Source organism: Gopherus flavomarginatus, chromosome 10, assembly GCF_025201925.1.
Source record: "Gopherus flavomarginatus isolate rGopFla2 chromosome 10, rGopFla2.mat.asm, whole genome shotgun sequence".
Lineage (NCBI taxonomy): Eukaryota > Metazoa > Chordata > Testudines > Testudinidae > Gopherus > Gopherus flavomarginatus.
Genome location: NC_066626.1, coordinates 46,300,950 through 46,318,485, shown reverse-complemented (window position 1 = coordinate 46,318,485; position 17,536 = coordinate 46,300,950). Strand labels below are relative to the sequence as shown.

The 17,536-nt window shown below is 39.6% G+C and overlaps 1 protein-coding gene across 3 annotated transcripts in view; it reads right to left on the bottom strand.

Moving 5' to 3' along the window:
* Positions 1-17,536, bottom strand: part of TTC21B (tetratricopeptide repeat domain 21B) — a 136,161-nt gene that overhangs the window by 46,338 nt on the left and 72,287 nt on the right. For all 3 annotated transcript variants that reach the window (XR_007768386.1, XM_050916850.1, XM_050916851.1), the window contains 7 exons: positions 10,547-10,735; positions 7,864-7,974; positions 6,472-6,553; positions 5,643-5,793; positions 5,035-5,196; positions 4,464-4,659; positions 3,213-3,437 (listed from right to left, as the gene is read on the bottom strand). Coding sequence is in view for 2 of the 3 variants with exons in the window: in XM_050916850.1 (XP_050772807.1) it covers positions 3,213-3,437; positions 4,464-4,659; positions 5,035-5,196; positions 5,643-5,793; positions 6,472-6,553; positions 7,864-7,974; positions 10,547-10,735 (1,116 nt within the window). In the remaining variant the exon portion in view is untranslated. The remainder of the gene's footprint in view (positions 1-3,212; positions 3,438-4,463; positions 4,660-5,034; positions 5,197-5,642; positions 5,794-6,471; positions 6,554-7,863; positions 7,975-10,546; positions 10,736-17,536) is intronic.

The following is a 17,536-nucleotide window of genomic DNA, read 5'->3' as shown; positions in this document are numbered from 1 at the left end:
TGTAAGTCCTCCCAGTCTGACACTAAAATCACAGACAACTACTCTGTATGGTTTTTCAACCAGTGACTCCCCATTTAACAATAATTTCATTTAGATGATACTTCCCTAGTTTGTTTATAAGACACATATGGGAGTGTGCTCAAAGCCTCACTCAAGTCAAGATATATCCTGTCTACTGCTTCCCTGCTATCAACTAGTCCAGTTAACCTTCAAAGAAGGAAATTAGACTGATTTAGCATGCAGCGTTGGCCATTACTTACCCCTTATTATCCTAGAGCACATGTGAACTGCTATTTTTCAAAGGTTTGTAAGTAGGCCAAATTTTGGTGGATTTTCATGGGCACAACAAAAGGCACATCCTTGACACAAAGGCTAGTCCCCCGTCAAATTTCGAGTCTCTGCTCAAAGGAATGCTAGAGCTTTTCAAAGAAAGGCTGCTGCCAGGATCATTTAACATGAGAAAAACAAAGTATTTTTCCCGAGCCTCATTCCTGAAAAAGGCTAAACTGTTTTGGCTAAAATTTTCCAGACTTTTTTTTACCTGAGACAAACACCTGCCATGAAAAATTGCAGCCTGAATGGTTAAATAGTTTGGCAAAATTGTAAGCAACTGAAAACAGGATCTTCTAATGGTAAGTTACAGGCAACCTGAATAGGTAGTGCTACCAGCCCCTCCTGTAATATGTAATACACACACATTGCATGTGCACGTGCATGTGTGTATATATACATACACGTTATATAGATTAAAACAGATTAACTCTTTCATAATGAAAGTCAAAATAAAACTGATTAAAGAAAGACTGACAGGAATCTCCATATTACACACACAAAGCAGAGCATGCTCACAATTAGCAACAACTCTGAAAATAAGCAAGCTTTTTGGAAGTCTCATTTTGAATGGTTGCCACTAAACTGAGTATTTTCTGTAAAGAAGTTAGGACATTAAGTAGAATTCTGTATCTAATTATCCATTTAGCATGCTAATTATTTACACTAGGGACAAGACAAATGCAGACACTTGAATTATATTCAACTTCATCTTAACTATTCAAAACTGTTTTAGATTACACTTCCTAAGTCTAATGAGGAAATGGTTTCAATTTATAACCTACAAGACCAAGCAGAGATCATCTGGAAAACTAGAATACAATATAGTCCAAGATTTCTCTTATGAAGAAGTCTATGGTCTACAAGTGATTCTTTAACTGTGTTTTTAAAATAAATATATAAAAAAGACATTGATTCTATGGAAAGCTTCTAGCTTTGGAAACACATGTTGGGCTCTCTGACTTTGTAACCTAACACAGATTATGGTCTGCAGTCTCAACCAAATCTACATGTTTTAAATGGACACAAACCCATGTTGCATGACAAAGTGTTTACATAAGTTCTCATTCAATATGTACATACATCATTCATTTCTGATTGTAAAAAGCAATTCAAAAAACCTATTCACCAAAATAATGTATTTAGTCAGTCTAGTCAAGTTTGTAACTCAGAATTCTTGTGGAAAATATTTCCATAAACACAATTAAAAACAAAAAACAAAAACCTTTAGCAACCATTTTTATCTGTACAGTACAATTCCTGCAGGCCTTCTTCATAGCACATGGGTTGGAGGCCAATGTGGGAATGGGCATCTCTTCCTTGTGCTCTGGCACTGGAGACCTGGAAAGCAATCTTTTTGTAGCCTTCCAGTTTACTTTCCTCTCCCTTCCATTATTCAGAACCTTATCTATCTAAATATTTCAGTGTACAAAGATGTTTAAAGAAAATAATTTGATATGATCTGTATTTGTCACTGCTACCAAAAGCTATAATTTAATCAACCCAGCTTGTATAGAATCACAGCAGCAGTACATGACACCGCCCCCCACCACTGTTCCAGGATCTACTCAGGTTACCTATTGGTTTTCGAAGTGAAAGGCTCTAGATTTAGACCAGCCAGTGCTGTTACTGTGACTCTAGGAGAAGTCATAGAAATCTACAGGACGTGGGAGCCGACAGTTGGAGCAGACAGCTAGTTTTAGGTTAGACTGAAAGATTGACTTGAGCTAAGATGCTCTGTTTATATGTTAACTATGTATCTAACAAAGACTGTCAAATTACTAAAGTTAATTATTAAGACTAGTGGATTACTTGCATATAAAACCATATACACAGCCTACTTGAAAGACCACCTCTGACCCAATGTCATCCTGTCACAACTGTAATCAGAGGAAGCTCTCATGCTTAACCCACTAGACGTAAAAGAGGAAGCTCTGCTGGCAGGACATTTTCAGTTAGAGGAACATTATTGGTTCCAGAACTAAACTAAGCTTCCAAGCACAGCAGGAGATTTGACAGGAGAACGAAACTTAAGTTCTGCTTCGATGACTCTAGAAATATGAGGGTGTAATGCAGGGTGTAATGAAATCTGAAGGATACCTAAAAACAAACAACAACTACCTGAACCTGCAGGATGCTGAGGCTGAACCCAGAGGTATGGTCTCCGCACAGGAAAAAGCCTCTTAAATGTACCTCACCTGAAGGAAGATGAGATGTATACAAGCAGAAAGGAAAAGCAAGCTCTCAACCACCAAGGAGAAACAAGATAATGGGAAATATTAAGTAAGAGAGCTAAAGCTGCTAAAGTCCTACCATCGAAGCAGAGCTTCTGGCAGCTTGCCAGGTCAGAAATCCCATGTGCCCAATCAAAACATTAGAGGCTTCAGAATCCAGAGAAAAGCAACTCCTCAGTGCAAGACGGGTGAAAATCAGAAAAACTAAAAATTCATGTAGATTAGTTTGTAAAATAGGGCTTATAACACATGTTCTGCTAATATACAAAATTGTGTATGCAGCTATGGATAATGTATTAATAAATGAGACAAATGTCCACAATTTATATTTGTCTGCAATTTTCATTAGCCCCAAATCAGATTAATCATAAGATGCATTCTTGACATTCCACAGACACCTTCAACACATAGAGCCTCACCACAGCTTAAACTTGCATAAATTACTGACAGCTCATTAGGTAGCATCTGCAGATGCATTCGTTTCCTGTTCTCAAGGGTAAACGATTAGTCTCTTGCTCTTTCCAAGTTCATTTCCACTACATAAGAAAACTAACTTTGAAATAAAATACATTTTCACTGGCAAATTTAAAAATAGAGCACTCACATAAGTATATGGGAAAATTACTTTTTTACTATTCTGTTACTTACCCTGTTATGACGAAGACATCGTTTTAATAGTTCACCTGCCATATCATATTTTGCAGATTGAATATAAATATCAGCAAGAAGGAGCCAACTTTTTTCAAACTCCTCCGCATCTATGGGATTCCAGTTCATTTTTGAAATGCGTTTCAATTGATTCCTGGCTCGTGGAGTTTGTTTTAAAATCATGTAGGCTGTGGCCATTCCCAAAAGAGCTGGGATATGATCCTTCTGGAATAAAACATTTTAAGAACAAAATTAAGTTTTCTAAATTATATTCAGAGGGGTAGCCATGTTAGTCTGGATCTGTAAAAGCAGCAAAGAGCCCTGTGGCACCTTATAGACTAACAAACGTATTGGAGCATGAGCTTTCATGGGTGAATATCCACTTCGTCGGATGTGCATCGACGAACCCACGAAAGCTCATGCTCCAATACGTCTGTTAGCCTCTAAGGTGTCCCAGAGCTCTGAGCAGCCACAGAAAGATAAAACTAGAAGCTAAGACCCAAATGTCAATGAGATGCCAATGAAAATACATAAAAACATCCAATTTTGAAATGTTGAGTTATTTCTGGACATGGAATAAACTTAGTATTGATTTGCTATTGGTCATGCAGTTTTAAAAATAGCGGGAATTAGATTACATAAAAGCTACATCTACACTATGAGCTAGGGATGCAATTCCCAGCTCACATATGCATACTCATGTACTCACTGAGCTAAGAACAGTAGCACAACCACAATGGCACAGGCAGCGGCAGTATGGGCTAACTGCCTGAGTATGTACCCACTGGGTTTGTACTTAGGGAGGCTAGCCCAAGCTGCCGCTGCCCATGCTACTGTAGGTCCACTACTATCTTTAGCATGCTAATTCGGATGAGAGATAGTGCAAGTACGTGTACGTGAGCTGGGAATCATACCCCGAACTCATTACCTAGATTTAGCCAAAGTTACTAAGCAAAACATAAGTTATATTTTAAGAAGCGCAGTAAGCCTAGTTACCATTTTCTTAATAAATTTGCAAATTCAACTACAAATGTATGTATCAACAAGAGAGAATGCCTCTTCGGCACGTTTCGTTGCTAATTTTTTAAAAAGTAGCAACCTAGTCGGGAACAAATATAATTCTCAGACCAGATAATATGAAGTATCTCAATATTTCTTAACTTAAACGGAAGAAAAATTATAAAAATACAAAAAGTACTTTTTTGTGGAGGACGGGAAGTGGGGGCAGAGAGGGGAGAGAAAATTACCAACCTCAGCAACTACTACTTCAGTAAAAGTATTTAATGCTTGTTCAACATTTGATTTCTGTTTGGTTGCCATTAGGCAATAGTTTTCCATGATACGAAGCTGAATGTGACCCTGAATGGTCTGGGGCTTGAGTTCCTTCAAAAGTTTTTCTGCTGTTCTCACAGCCAGCTGCATAGACTCCTGCTTCTCAGTGGAATTGCTATACATTAGAGAGAAAGTTTACAAAACACCCAATTGTTGTTATGCAATACTACTATTAAATAAGCTATATGCTATAACTGATAACATACTAATGTCATTGCACTCTCACATACAACAGTTACCTTTATATGACTATTCTATATTGTAATGTAGTATAATTACAATGTAATGAAGTTATTCTAAATTATAGGCAAAGGCATCCTACAAATGCCTAGGGTCCCAGACCAGAATCCCCTTAATTGTCTTGCTGCAATTTGGTAGCTTTCTTATTTTAATGTGCCACACTGAGTCTCTCTCATTGTCTATTCAAATTTAGACTAAGATCCCAAAGTGTTATCAAGAAAAAAATATTTATTTATTTTTAAAAACTCACCCTATGTCACCATCCAGATTTTCAAACACTTCACCACCTACAGTTTCATTATCTGGGTTCAAACAAATTTCGATCATGTTATAAACTGCATTCTGTCCCCAGTCACTGTCCTTCCGGGCTCTATTAAAATGTCGAAGTGCATCATTTGGTTCACCAGAATACCTTGAAAAATTATGAAAGCATTGTTCAGTTTGGACAAGAAGCTAAATAAAACAAACAAGAAAAAGGTAGCTTTTGAAAAACACTAGGTACATGTTTTTATCGTGTACATATTGTAAATATTAGTTTGGAGAATGTAATTACTATTTTTACTTGCACTGAAACAGCAAAAAATTCCACATGAAACAGCATCAGATAAGTAGTGAAAGGAATATTAGAGACAGATACAACTAATTAGCTACATTTTCTAGAAATGACACAGGCAAAGTGTTTTTCAGAACCTCTCCTAAAATCCTAGTAACTGAATCTAGACTTCCTAGCCAAGTAGCTACCAATGTCATAATTAGAGGTTCAGAGTTTAAAAAAATTATTTGAAATTCATTATATCTTTTCATATATAATATAGATACCCAATAAATTTTATTTTATTCAATTATAACTGCACCTACCAAAGATACAGGGCTTTGCAATAATGAAAACCGGGCTCGAGTTTTGCTCTGGAGGAATGTTTCTCAGCCATTACAAGAAATCTTGGAACTTCTTCTAGCTTCCCAGCTCTTCTTAACAGATCAATTAAACGTGACAGAGTTGCATAATTATCTAAACACACACATATATTTAGAACATTTTTAAAATAAGTTACATATTTGCTGGACAAACATATGAGAAAGTAAATCCCTCTTTTAATTTGTGCTACAAATTAAACAAGAGTACATGAACTATTTAAAATAATAAAAAAAACCTTTTGTTCCAGTATTAATTATGTTCTCTAAATGATATTTACAATGCATTTTAAAAGTCTAATGGTCAGACTACAGTAGGTATGGGCCCAACTGAAAGGCACTTTAAAAAAATCAAATATTTGCAACATATACTCTTGACTTTTTTCAAATATATTCCCAATAGCAAACTTCACAATCTCTCTGGCATCACTAAAACATAGTTTTATCTATATCTCTACTCGTATTTTGCATATAAACTGAAACAAAATTTTACAGCACGCTCCAGTTACTTATGCTAGCCTCGAAATCCTATTTCTGTTTGTGTACACACAAACTTCGGCAGTGTATTTGAAACAGAAAAAGTTAAATAATTCTGCAACTGTATTAGGTCCTATATGAAATATGCACATTTCATCTAGATATAATCATTTCTTAAGCTTCATAGAAAAAAATGCTTAAATATTTGTGTCTATGATATCCATTAGAACTAGGGGATGGCTCATGTTTGACATTCATGTATCACAAAGAAATCGAAGTATCATTACTGAATACACACCTGGTTTGCGTTCTAAGAGCTGTTGGAAATGAAAAACAGCTTGTTCATAGTCCTGCTTCCGGAACATCAGGTCAGCCATCATCTACACGATCAAAACATTAAAAAAAAAAAAGGGAGGGCGGGGGGCAGTTACGGGACATGGTATGGAATGGTTGTTTGATTAATCCCCAAATCTACTGATATGAAAATGTAAACGAGAGAATCAAAATAATGAAATCTAATTCTCTATAAAAGGGGTTCTGAAATTAAAATATTTTTAAAATTATCTCATAGTATGCACAATAAGGAGAATTCATATTTGTTTGGGAAGATACTGAAGTTTGTATTAACAATTTAAAGAGAACCAATTTATCTCTGTTTGTACCATGAAATCCTGCCCCTGACACTATGGGTTCTTCCTTGTTAAATTATTAAACAAAAAAAGCCATATGTTAAGAGCAAGAAATAGGTCTTTTTCAATTATGTATTAACTATTAATTTTTAAAAAAAATTTAAAAGCACAAATTCTCTTGCATGAATTGTGTTTTTATTAAAAATCCAGGGTGAGTATATCTAGAGAACACCATTCAAGCAGTTATTAGGACTGCGAGGAAAAATTATTATAATGCAGGCAAATAATGAAAAATAAGTCCAAATTATTCCAAATTTCATTTTCTTTTCACTAAGAGGTGGATAGAAAAGAACAGATTTATCAAGTGCTCTTCTGAATGTTATTTCCTTCTAGTTCTTCACACAGTACCAGAATAAAATCCAGCCATGATCATGACTTCCAATGAGTGGGGGAAAAAAAAAAAAAGTTAGTTATTCCGGTACAGTAAAATCTTTCAACCGCTTGATCCATAACTTAATAGTAGGTTCTAGTTTCCCGAGGAGGATGACCGTACCATAACCAGTGTAACTTAAGCGGCTTGTTAAAAATCTGTCCACGTTAAGGTTAAAAGGATCTTTCCCATCCAGATGCCAACCTAATAATACAGTCGAGTAGGTAAAGTACTCTGGGCTACATCTCTTGTAGGCAAGCAGCGCAATGTTAAAGATGTGGTTTAAGAGAAGAGTTTTCTCATAACAAACTGTTTATTCTGTGGCATCTAGCCATATTCTAACCACTGTTTCTCTTACAATTCCCTCTCCACCTCTCACGTTTCTGTAACATGCGTTCTGTATCAAGATAGTAAGGCTATGTATACTAACAGTTATAAACTATGCTGGATGATGATCTGATGTAAATGAACATCTAAACAACACTTAATGATAGGTTGTTGATCTTCGTTTACTAAATCTCCTCCAGACACTTTTTAAATACATATGGATATTCTCTATACATATATTAAATAGTTTTCTAGCATTGAAGTCCTCTTGATATAGCAAATCAAATTAGTACAGCTCACTAACCATTGTAGCTGCTTCATTATCTTGGTCATTCTTCAGTAACAATGCACACTGATGTTGGCAAGCATCAGTGTCATCTTGTGCAAGGTGCAAACGTGCAAGTTCCAACATTACCTGGAGAAGAAAAAAATATAAAAGTATTCCTCTTTATGCAAGTAACAGAGAAAAAGGATGGTTTAGCGGTTAGTGTTTTAGCTTAGAATTCAGGAGACCTGGGTTCAATTCCCTGACTTCCTGCATGATCACCAGGGTGCTGTGGGATAAAAACAAAAAAAACTGTGAGGAACTCAGATACTGTGGTGATGGTGGCCATATTATACCTTAGATAGACAGACTTCTTTCTAAATAAAAATTAATGGAAAAAGTTAAGTCTTTTCAACCAACAGAAGGAGAGCGTCTTGCTTATACTCTAATAATAATCAGAGTATATTAACAATTGAGCCAAACTATATTTTTATATACATTTTTTATAGACTAGCACATTTGCACCTCAATCCTGATCTATTTCTGAAGATGCAACAGCTATAAAAATATTAACTAACCAAAGCTTACTTTGGGGGAGTTCATCATAGGGACTGAGGTTCAATCACAGGCAATTCTGGATAAAGCCATGAAAAATTCATCAGGGAAGAACCCCAAAGGCCTAATCCTGTTCCCACTGAAGCCAAAGGGGGGCTTGCCAATTGACGTACATGGGAATATGATCAGGTTCCATCTGTGGCATTCCTGATGCTGGGAAATTCAATCAGGTTTGTGTGTGAGAAAATAGCTGCATCAGACATTTGGCTGTTACTCCCACCGTATGTAGCTGCTTAAGTTGAAAGGTTTAAAAAAGGAGGCAATCATGACCCCAGTTAAGTTCTATTTGGCCCTTTGATCTCACCTTTGAAGGCAATGAATTGTATCTTGAACTTGTTGTATCAGAACTGTCTCTGCAACATATTTTCTTTATTAATATGGTGACCAGATGTCCCAATTCTATAGGGACAGTCCCAATTTTGGGGCCTTTTTCTTATATAGGCTCCTATTACCCCCCCAACCCCTATCCCGATTTTTCACATTTGCTGTCTGGTCACCCTATTTATTAATAATTACTTGAACAGTATGCAAATGCTTATTTTTTATGTCTACTAAATTACTCTACTATGACTACCTAGGGAGATAAAATGAGAACTATAGTATCCGATTAGGAAAGTGAGACGTGGCATGCCAAAGGCCACAGAGTGAGTCACGAGAACTCAGGAATGTGGCTCCTATTGCTGTAGTGAAAAACAGATGCAACACCCTGTCACAAGTATATCTCAGCTGTATTTATGATTACCCAGTATTGAGACTCATCCCAGTTATCTTCTCCTCTGCATTAAAATATTGCAATTCCTGCCTTGCAATCTGTTTTCTTGGCAGAACAGAAAAGTCTCAAGTTATCCAAAATTCAGCTATAGAGGAACAAGAAAACACAACCAAATTTCCCTAGTCTTGATCTCCATATTGTCTATTTAAAGGGGGAAAAAAGGTAACTTAAAACCTTGCCTATTGCCCTAAATGGGGAAAACAAACAAACAAAACCTTTCCAAATGCACAGTCCTCCTGGAGCATGTAGGTAATTTCTAGATATGCCACTCACATTCCAGCTACTGTACTACAACAAGCTTCAGTCAAATACTGGGTCATAATATATGTTACCACATCTTTGAAACAAGTTGCCTCTGAATATAAGAAACCAATTTTTTGTTTTGTTTTACATTTTGTCTAAAGGCTCATTTTTCCACTAGCTTCTCTCTTTTTGCACTTCTTCACTATTATGTGAAAAAAGTGACCTCAAGTTTTGTAGGAAAAAGGGATTTTTTCCTGCTTGATTCTTCCTTATATATATATCAAGCCATCCCTACTTTGCTGGAAGCCCCTCTGGAAAATAGGATAGTTGTATCACAAGAAACTGAAATATGAGCTGTAGCTTTCCCAGCACTCAACTGAGTGGAAAAGGGAAGTTGAGTCACAGTGTTTTTGTTAAAACCTTTAACTCCAATAAAACAGTGTTCTAATCAATCCGGCTAATCATCTTCTCTCTGTCTCAAATTACGTATTAAAAAAACACAGTTAAGGTTTCCATCCTCTTATAGTACTATCCCAGCAATAGCCAGTCAGCTAGAAAAAACAGCAAGGTAAAGACTTGATATTTCAAAGGGCTTATAGTCACTGCAATGGTTAGTGTGATTTACTCTGCTTGATCTAGCTTAGTTCAAGTTAGAGGGGTCACACTGTGGTACAATACTTGAACTACACAGAGTGACTGGATTAGCCATTGAGGAGCTGTGAAAACTCAAGCTGTAGCCTATGCCTGCATTCCCAATTGCATTAGTAGCTCAAGCCTCAGCAGCACTTAAAATTCAACCCATACCTCCTGACAGGTCAACTAGGTCACGCTGATAGCACCACTTAACTTGAGCTATAGATTTGTGAGAGTGGATAGGAGTTGGGTTAAGGGAAACACTATTTACCACTGCAGTGAAGACAAGCCCTAAGACAGAAATAAGTAGAAGAAGAACTCAGACTGTCTCTACCTCTTAAAGCAACAACAAAGGCATATTTTTTTTAAACTTTGTAGTTCAGCAGTAAAAAGTTGTTAGATGACAAGACCTTTCAATAAAAGGTGACATAAAATAGTTATTTTTGAGGCAGAACTGACCTTGTTATCTGTTTCACAATGAATTAGAGCTTCTTTGTAAAATTTAATTGCTTTCTCATAGTTTCGCTGGGCTGTACAATGTTTTGCAATCTCCACACAAATCTCAGCTACTAACTGTTTCTGTGCAGGAACTGCATCCAGCTGCTCTATTTGAACCCGTTTGAGTACTCTGGCTTGCAATTCCCGAGCCTAGGGGGGGAAAAAGGGTGAGGGTAGCAGAAAGTTAACATGATAATAACAATCATTGTTAATATAATTTGACAAAAAATGCACAAGTTGTGAATGCAGAGGCTGCATTCACAAGTTTGTTACCGGCTCTCCCTTAGCTGGAAAAAAAATGCTTCGAAGAAAAATTCTTCTCCCCAAACTCTCAATGCACTCAATCACAGGTTGGTATTTTACTTCTTGTTGTTTTTGTTTTTCTTAATATACACAAGCTTTTTAACATTATTTCAAAGAGATGGAGATATCCTATATCCTTGTCCAATACAGACCCTCTGACCATTTAAACAGGGCTCCATTAAGAAGAAAATATTTTTATTTTGTGTGCCAGCATCATCATTTGCCACCTATATGCCAAGAAAGTAGATGTAATCTACAAAATATAATTTTGTTGGTTTCTTGAAAAGTAGGTTTTCCACCAAGGTGGGGTGGAGGAAATTAGAAAGAGAACTAGGCAATATTTCTAGATTTTTTTTTGGGGGGGGGGGATAATGGCACACTATAGGTACATCTATACTGCATGCTTCTTTTAGGAGTGTGTAGAGAACACACGTGGGTAGCCCACCCCCATTACGGAAATAAACAGCAGCGTAGATGGTGAGGAACAACTTAGGCAAGTAAAGACACACCAGAAGGGTGTGGGTATGTATTCGATTACATACCCTGCATGGCCTTCTACTCACCCAAGCCATGCCTCCTCACCTACACTGCTATTTTTAACAATGTAGTGTCCCGCTATCTCTCCTCTGTTGCAGGGAAAGACTGGCAGCAAGGAAAAGCTCTGCCAGCTTCTCACTGACGGAGCCCTTCCCCTGCTGTGGGAAAGACACTGGCAGCAGGAAACTAGTAGAGCTTTTGCTCATCACAGTGAAAGATTCCAACAATGGGGAGCTGCTGAAGCACTAGCACTCCCCTTCCCCCCCCCCCCGCATACCCTCTGCCAGAGCCAGGGGTGGTAGATTTGCAGAAATTTTGGTGGTGCCCAGAACCTGCCCCCACCCAAACTCTCCCCCACTGACCAAGGCTCTGGGAGGGAGTTTGGGTGGGGGTGGAGGTCTGGGGTGCAGGCCCTAAGCTGGGGTGGGGGATTGGGGTGCAGGCTCTGGGAGGGAGTTTGAAGATGGGATGGGGTGCAGAGGTGTGGCTGTAGATGAGGGGTTTGGGGTGTGGAAGGGGCTCAGGGCTTGGGCAGAGGGTCGGGGTGTAGGGGGTGAGGGCTCTGTCTGGGGCTAGGAATCAAGCGTTTGGGGTGCTGGAGGGGCTCGGGCAGAGGGAGTGGTGGGGGGGTGAAAGCTCTGACTGGGGGTGTGGGCTCTGGGGTGCAGCAGGGCTGAGTTTGGGGTACAGGCAGGCTGCTCCGGGACAGGGGCCAGAGAGGACGACTGCCCCAGTCCTTTCCCTGCCGGCAGCAGCAAGCTCTGGGGGAGGAGCCCATCTTTCCTGCCCCCCCAGCAGCACACTCACTCCCACCACTATCACTCCATGTGTTCCTAGGGCCCCTCTCAGGTCCAGGAATCTCCCCTACCTTCCCCGTGGTGGGTGCCAGGGGGTGCTGTGTTCGCCTCCTCCCCTGCTGTTGCCCTTGACAGTAGCTTATAGACTCATAGACTTCAGGGTCAGAAGGGACCAATATGATCATCTAGTGTGACGTCCTGCACAAAGCAGGCCACAGAATCCTACCCATCTACTTCTATAACAAACCCCTAACCTACGTCTGAGTTACTGAAGTCTTCAAATTGTGGATTGAAGACCTCAAGCTGCAGAGAATCCACCAGCAAGTGACCCATGCCCCACGCTGCAGAGGAGGGCGAAAAACCTCCAGGGCCTCTGCCAATCTGCCCCGGAGGAAAATTCCTTCCAGACCCAAAATATGGCAATCAGCTAAACCCTGAGCATGTGGGCAAGACTCACCAGCCAGCACTCAGGAAAGAATTCTCTGCAGTAACTCAGATCCCATCCCATCTAACATCCCATCACAGAACACTGGGTATACTTACCTGCTGATAATCAAAGATCAATTGCCAAAATTAAGCTATCGCATCATACCATCCCTTCCATAAACTTAACAAGCTTAGTTTTAAAGCCAGATATGTCTTTTGCCCCCACTACTCCCCTTGGAAGACTGTTCCAGAACTTCACTCCTCTAATGGTTAGAAACCTTCGTCTAATTTCAAGTCTAAACTTCCTAGTGTCCAGTTTATACCCATTCGTTCTTGTGTCTACATTGGTACTAAGCTTAAATAATTCCTTTCCCTCCCTAATATTAATCCCTCTGATATATTTATAAAGAGCAAGCATATCCCCCCTCAACCTTCTTTTGGTTAGGCTAAACAAGCCAAGCGCTTTGAGTCTCCTTTCATAAGACAGGTTTTCCATTCCTCGGATCATCCTAGTAGCCCGTCTCTGAACCTGTTCCAGTTTGAATTCATCCTTCTTAAACATGGGAGACCAGAACTGCACACAGTATTCCAGATGAGGTCTCACCAGTGCCTTATATAACGGTACTAACACCTCCTTATCTTTGCTGGAAATACCTCACCTGATGCATCCTAAAACCGTATTAGCTTTTTTAACGGCCATATCACATTGGCAGCTCATAGTCATCCTGTGATCAACCAATACTCCAAGGTCCTTCTCCTCCTCTGTTGCTTCCAACTGATGTGTCCCCAATTTATAACTAAAATTCTTATTATTAATCCCTAAATGCATGACCATGCACTTTTCACTATTAAATTTCATCCTATTACTATTACTCCAGTTTACAAAGTCATCCAGATCTTCCTGTATGATATCCCGGTCCTTCTCTGTGTTAGCAATACCTCCCAGCTTTGTGTCATCCGCAAACTTTATTAGCACATTCCCGCTTTTTGTGCCAAGGTCAGTAATAAAAAGATTAAATAAGATTGGTTCCAAAACTGATCCTTGAGGAACTCCACTAGTAACCTCCTTCCAGCCTGACAGTTCACCCTTCAGTACAACCCGTTGTAGTCTCCCCTTTAACCAGTTCCTTATCCACCTTTCAATTTTCATATTCATCCCCATCTTTTCCAATTTAACTAATAATTCCCCATGTGGAACCGTGTCAAATGCCTTACTGAAATCGAGGTAAATTACATCTACTGCATTTCCTTTGTCTAAATAATCTGTGACCTTCTCAAAGAAGGAGATCAGGTTGGTTTGGCACGATCTACCTTTTGTAAAACCATGTTGTAATTTGTCCCAATTACCATTGACCTCAATGTACTTAACTACTTTCTCCTTCAAAATTTTTTCCAAGACCTTACATACTACAGATGTCAAACTAACAGGCCTATAGTTACTTGGATCACTTTTTTTCCCTTTCTTAAAGATAAGAACTATGTTAGCAATTCTCCAGTCACAGGGTACAACCCCTGAGTTTACCGATTCATTAAAAATTCTTGCTAATGGGCTTGCAATTTCATGTGCCAGTTCCTTTAATATTCTTGGATGAATATTATCTGGGCCCTCCGACTCTGTCCCCTTAAGCTGTTCAAGTTTGGCTTCTACCTCAGATGTGGTAATATCTACCTCCATATCCTCATTCCCATTTGTCATCCTTCCATTATCCCTAAGCTCCTCATTAGCCTTATTAAACACTGAGGCAAAGTATTTATTTAGATATTGGGCCATGCCTAGGTTATCCTTAACCTCCATTCCATCCTCAGTGTTTAGTGGTCTCACTTCTTCTTTCTTTGTTTTCTTCTTATTTATATGACTATAGAACCTTTTACTATTGGTTTTAATTCCCTTTGCAAGGTCCAACTCTACATGGCTTTTAGCCTTTCTCACTTTATCCCTACATGTTCTGACCTCACTAAGGTAGCTTTCCTTGCTAATCCCACCCATCTTCCACTCCTTGTAGGCTTTCTGCTTTTTCTTAATCACCTCTCTGAGACGCTTGCTCATCCAGCTTGTTCTACAACTCCTGCCTATCATTTTTTTCCCCTTTCTTGGGGTGCAGGCTTCCGATAGTTTCTGCAGCTTCGACTTAAAGTAATTCCAGGCCTCCTCCGCATTTAGATTCACAAGTTCTTCAGTCCAATCCACTTCCCTAACTAATTTCCTTAATTCTTTTAAGTTAGCCCTTTTCAAGTCAAAAACCCTAGTCCCAGATCTATTTTTGTTTATCCTTCCATCTAGTTTGAACTGAATTAGCTCATGATCGCTCGAACCAAGGTTGTCCCCTAAAACCATTTCTTCTATGAGGTCCTCACTACTCACCAAAACCAAATCTAAAATGGCATCCCCTCTTGTTGGTTCTTCAACTACTTGGTGAAGAAATCCATCAGCTATCACATCCAGAAAAATCTGAGCCCTATTATTCTTACTAGCACTTGTCCTCCAGTCTATATCTGGGAAGTTAAAGTCTCCCATGATAACACAATTCCCATTAGTGTTTACTTCATTAAAAACATTAAAGAGGTCTCTCTCCATATCCAAATCAGATCCCGGCGGTCTGTAGCACACCCCAAGCACTATCTCAGGGGAGGCTTTAGTAGCTTTCTTTCCCAGTGTGATTTTTGCCCAGACAAACCCTGTCTTATCCATTCCATCACTTCTTATTTCTTTACAGTTAACCTCATCATTGATATAGAATGCTACTCCACCACCTTTGCCTTTATTTCTGTCTTTCCTAGACAGCACATAGCCTTCAATACCTGTACTCCAGTCATGACTACAATTCCACCATGTTTCTGTTATCCCTATAATATCCGGTTTCACTTCCTGCACCAGTAGCTCTAGTTCCTCCATTTTGTTACCTAGGCTCCTCGCATTAGTGTACAGACATCTTAATTTTTGCTGTTTGGCTTCACTGACATTCTTTACCCGGTTAGGCACAGACATTCTACCACCAGCATCACCTGTTAGACTGGTATCTACACTACCCTTCCTCCTTATGTCAATTCTGTCCACGGTTGTATCCCGTCCTACTTTGTTTTCTTCCCTCTCAAGGTTAAATTCCGGCGTGGAGATCACCTGGACATCTCCCAACCATCTCCCCCAAATTCCTAGTTTAAAGCTCTCTTACTCAGTTGGGCGAGCCACCGTCCTAGAAGTCTATTTCCCTCCTTACTCAGGTGAAGTCCATCCCGAGAGAACAGTCTTCTGTCCATAAATGCTTCCGAGTGGCCGTATATCCCAAAGCCCTCCTTATAGCACCATTGCCTGAGCCATCTGTTGATCGCCATAATCTTGTCACACCTTTGTTGTCACTGGGGGGTGAGGGGTGGGGCTGCCTCCTTGCCCAGCATGGAGCAGAAGTGGTGACTGCGGGGAGGGAGGGGTGGGGACGGACACCTGTGCTGCTGGAGGGTCCTGCTGGAAAAGGGAAGGGTCTGAGGGGGAAGGGCAGGCTCAGAGTCAGTCTGCCATGGCAGTTGAGATGGGGGCACTAGGACCCTGAGGCAGCAGTTGCTGCAGGGAGGCAACATGGAGCTGCACAGAAGAGACAGTGTGTCAGTTTTCAGAGTAGCAGCCATGCCCCCAAGGCCGGGAAGGCAAGAGGGGGACGGGGAGCCGGGGAGGACACCCAGCCCCAGATATTGGTGGAGCTTGGCCCCTGGGTTCTAAATATTGCTGGTGCCCGAGCACCACGTGGCTATGGAACTCGCCACCCACGGGGAGCCTTTCACTGACACAAGTAGCTACACACAGCAGTGCAGATGTGCTTTTCACCATGGCATGTAGCTCCAAATATACTACACACTGCCACCAAGTGGTGTGTAGTATAGACATAGCCTAATAGTGAAAGTGATTTTTTTATTAAATGACAAAATCTGCAATTTTAGTAATATTAAAAGTTATATCCAATTTCACTAATCTGCAACATTTTCCTTACATTTTACACATTTTTACCTAACTTAAGATATGACCACTTGTAAAAATAAAAACAAGTAAAACTCAGAATATTTCATAATTTTTTCAAGCCATCATATGATCATAGTTAGCTCAAAATTATAGTTATATAAACTTAAAGTAAAAAAGATTCCTGTAGCGAGCTAATCAGCAGTAATCTTCTAAATCACCCCGTCTTCCTCAGTTCATTCAGTAATTTCCTAATCCACCACTGTGACAGGAGCTGTGATGGCAAAAAGTACTGGCACAAGACATCACTGAATGATTCTGACAAGAGCAGTTGTCTGCTTAAAGCAGTAGCTTTCTGTTTACAAAAAAGTACTCTGGTAATCAACAGTGGGAAAGAAAATTGATTTTTTTGTACTTAAACACAATATTCATCTTTTTTCCCCCTACAACCACTATCGGGACTCCTCCCGCTCAAAGTTCTGCCTATGAAGGCTGTTGATTACATGTGAAAAAACATTCAGCTCAAGCATCACATCATTCATCTTTTTTCCCCCCTACAACCACTATCGGGACTCCTCCCGCTCAAAGTTCTGCCTATGAAGGCTGTTGATCACATGTGAAAAAACATTCAGCTCAAGCATCACATCAAGTCTTTTTTTTAAAGCTGCCTTCTCTTGTTTGGAAACAAGCTTTGTTTTCACTAAGTACTGACAAAACCTGACTACTGGTAAGGCAGAGATGAGCAAGACATCTAAGTCCAAAAACCAAATTATCACACTTATTTCACCTGCTAAAAGAAAATTTGAATTTCGTGTTGTTGCTATTTTGTTTTCTGTGAGGCTCAATTCTGGTGGAAATTCAAAAGTGGAACTCCTACATAGCAGACCTCACAACTTATCTAGGATTTCTTCATATTACATCACACTCAGCCCTGGGAGCAAA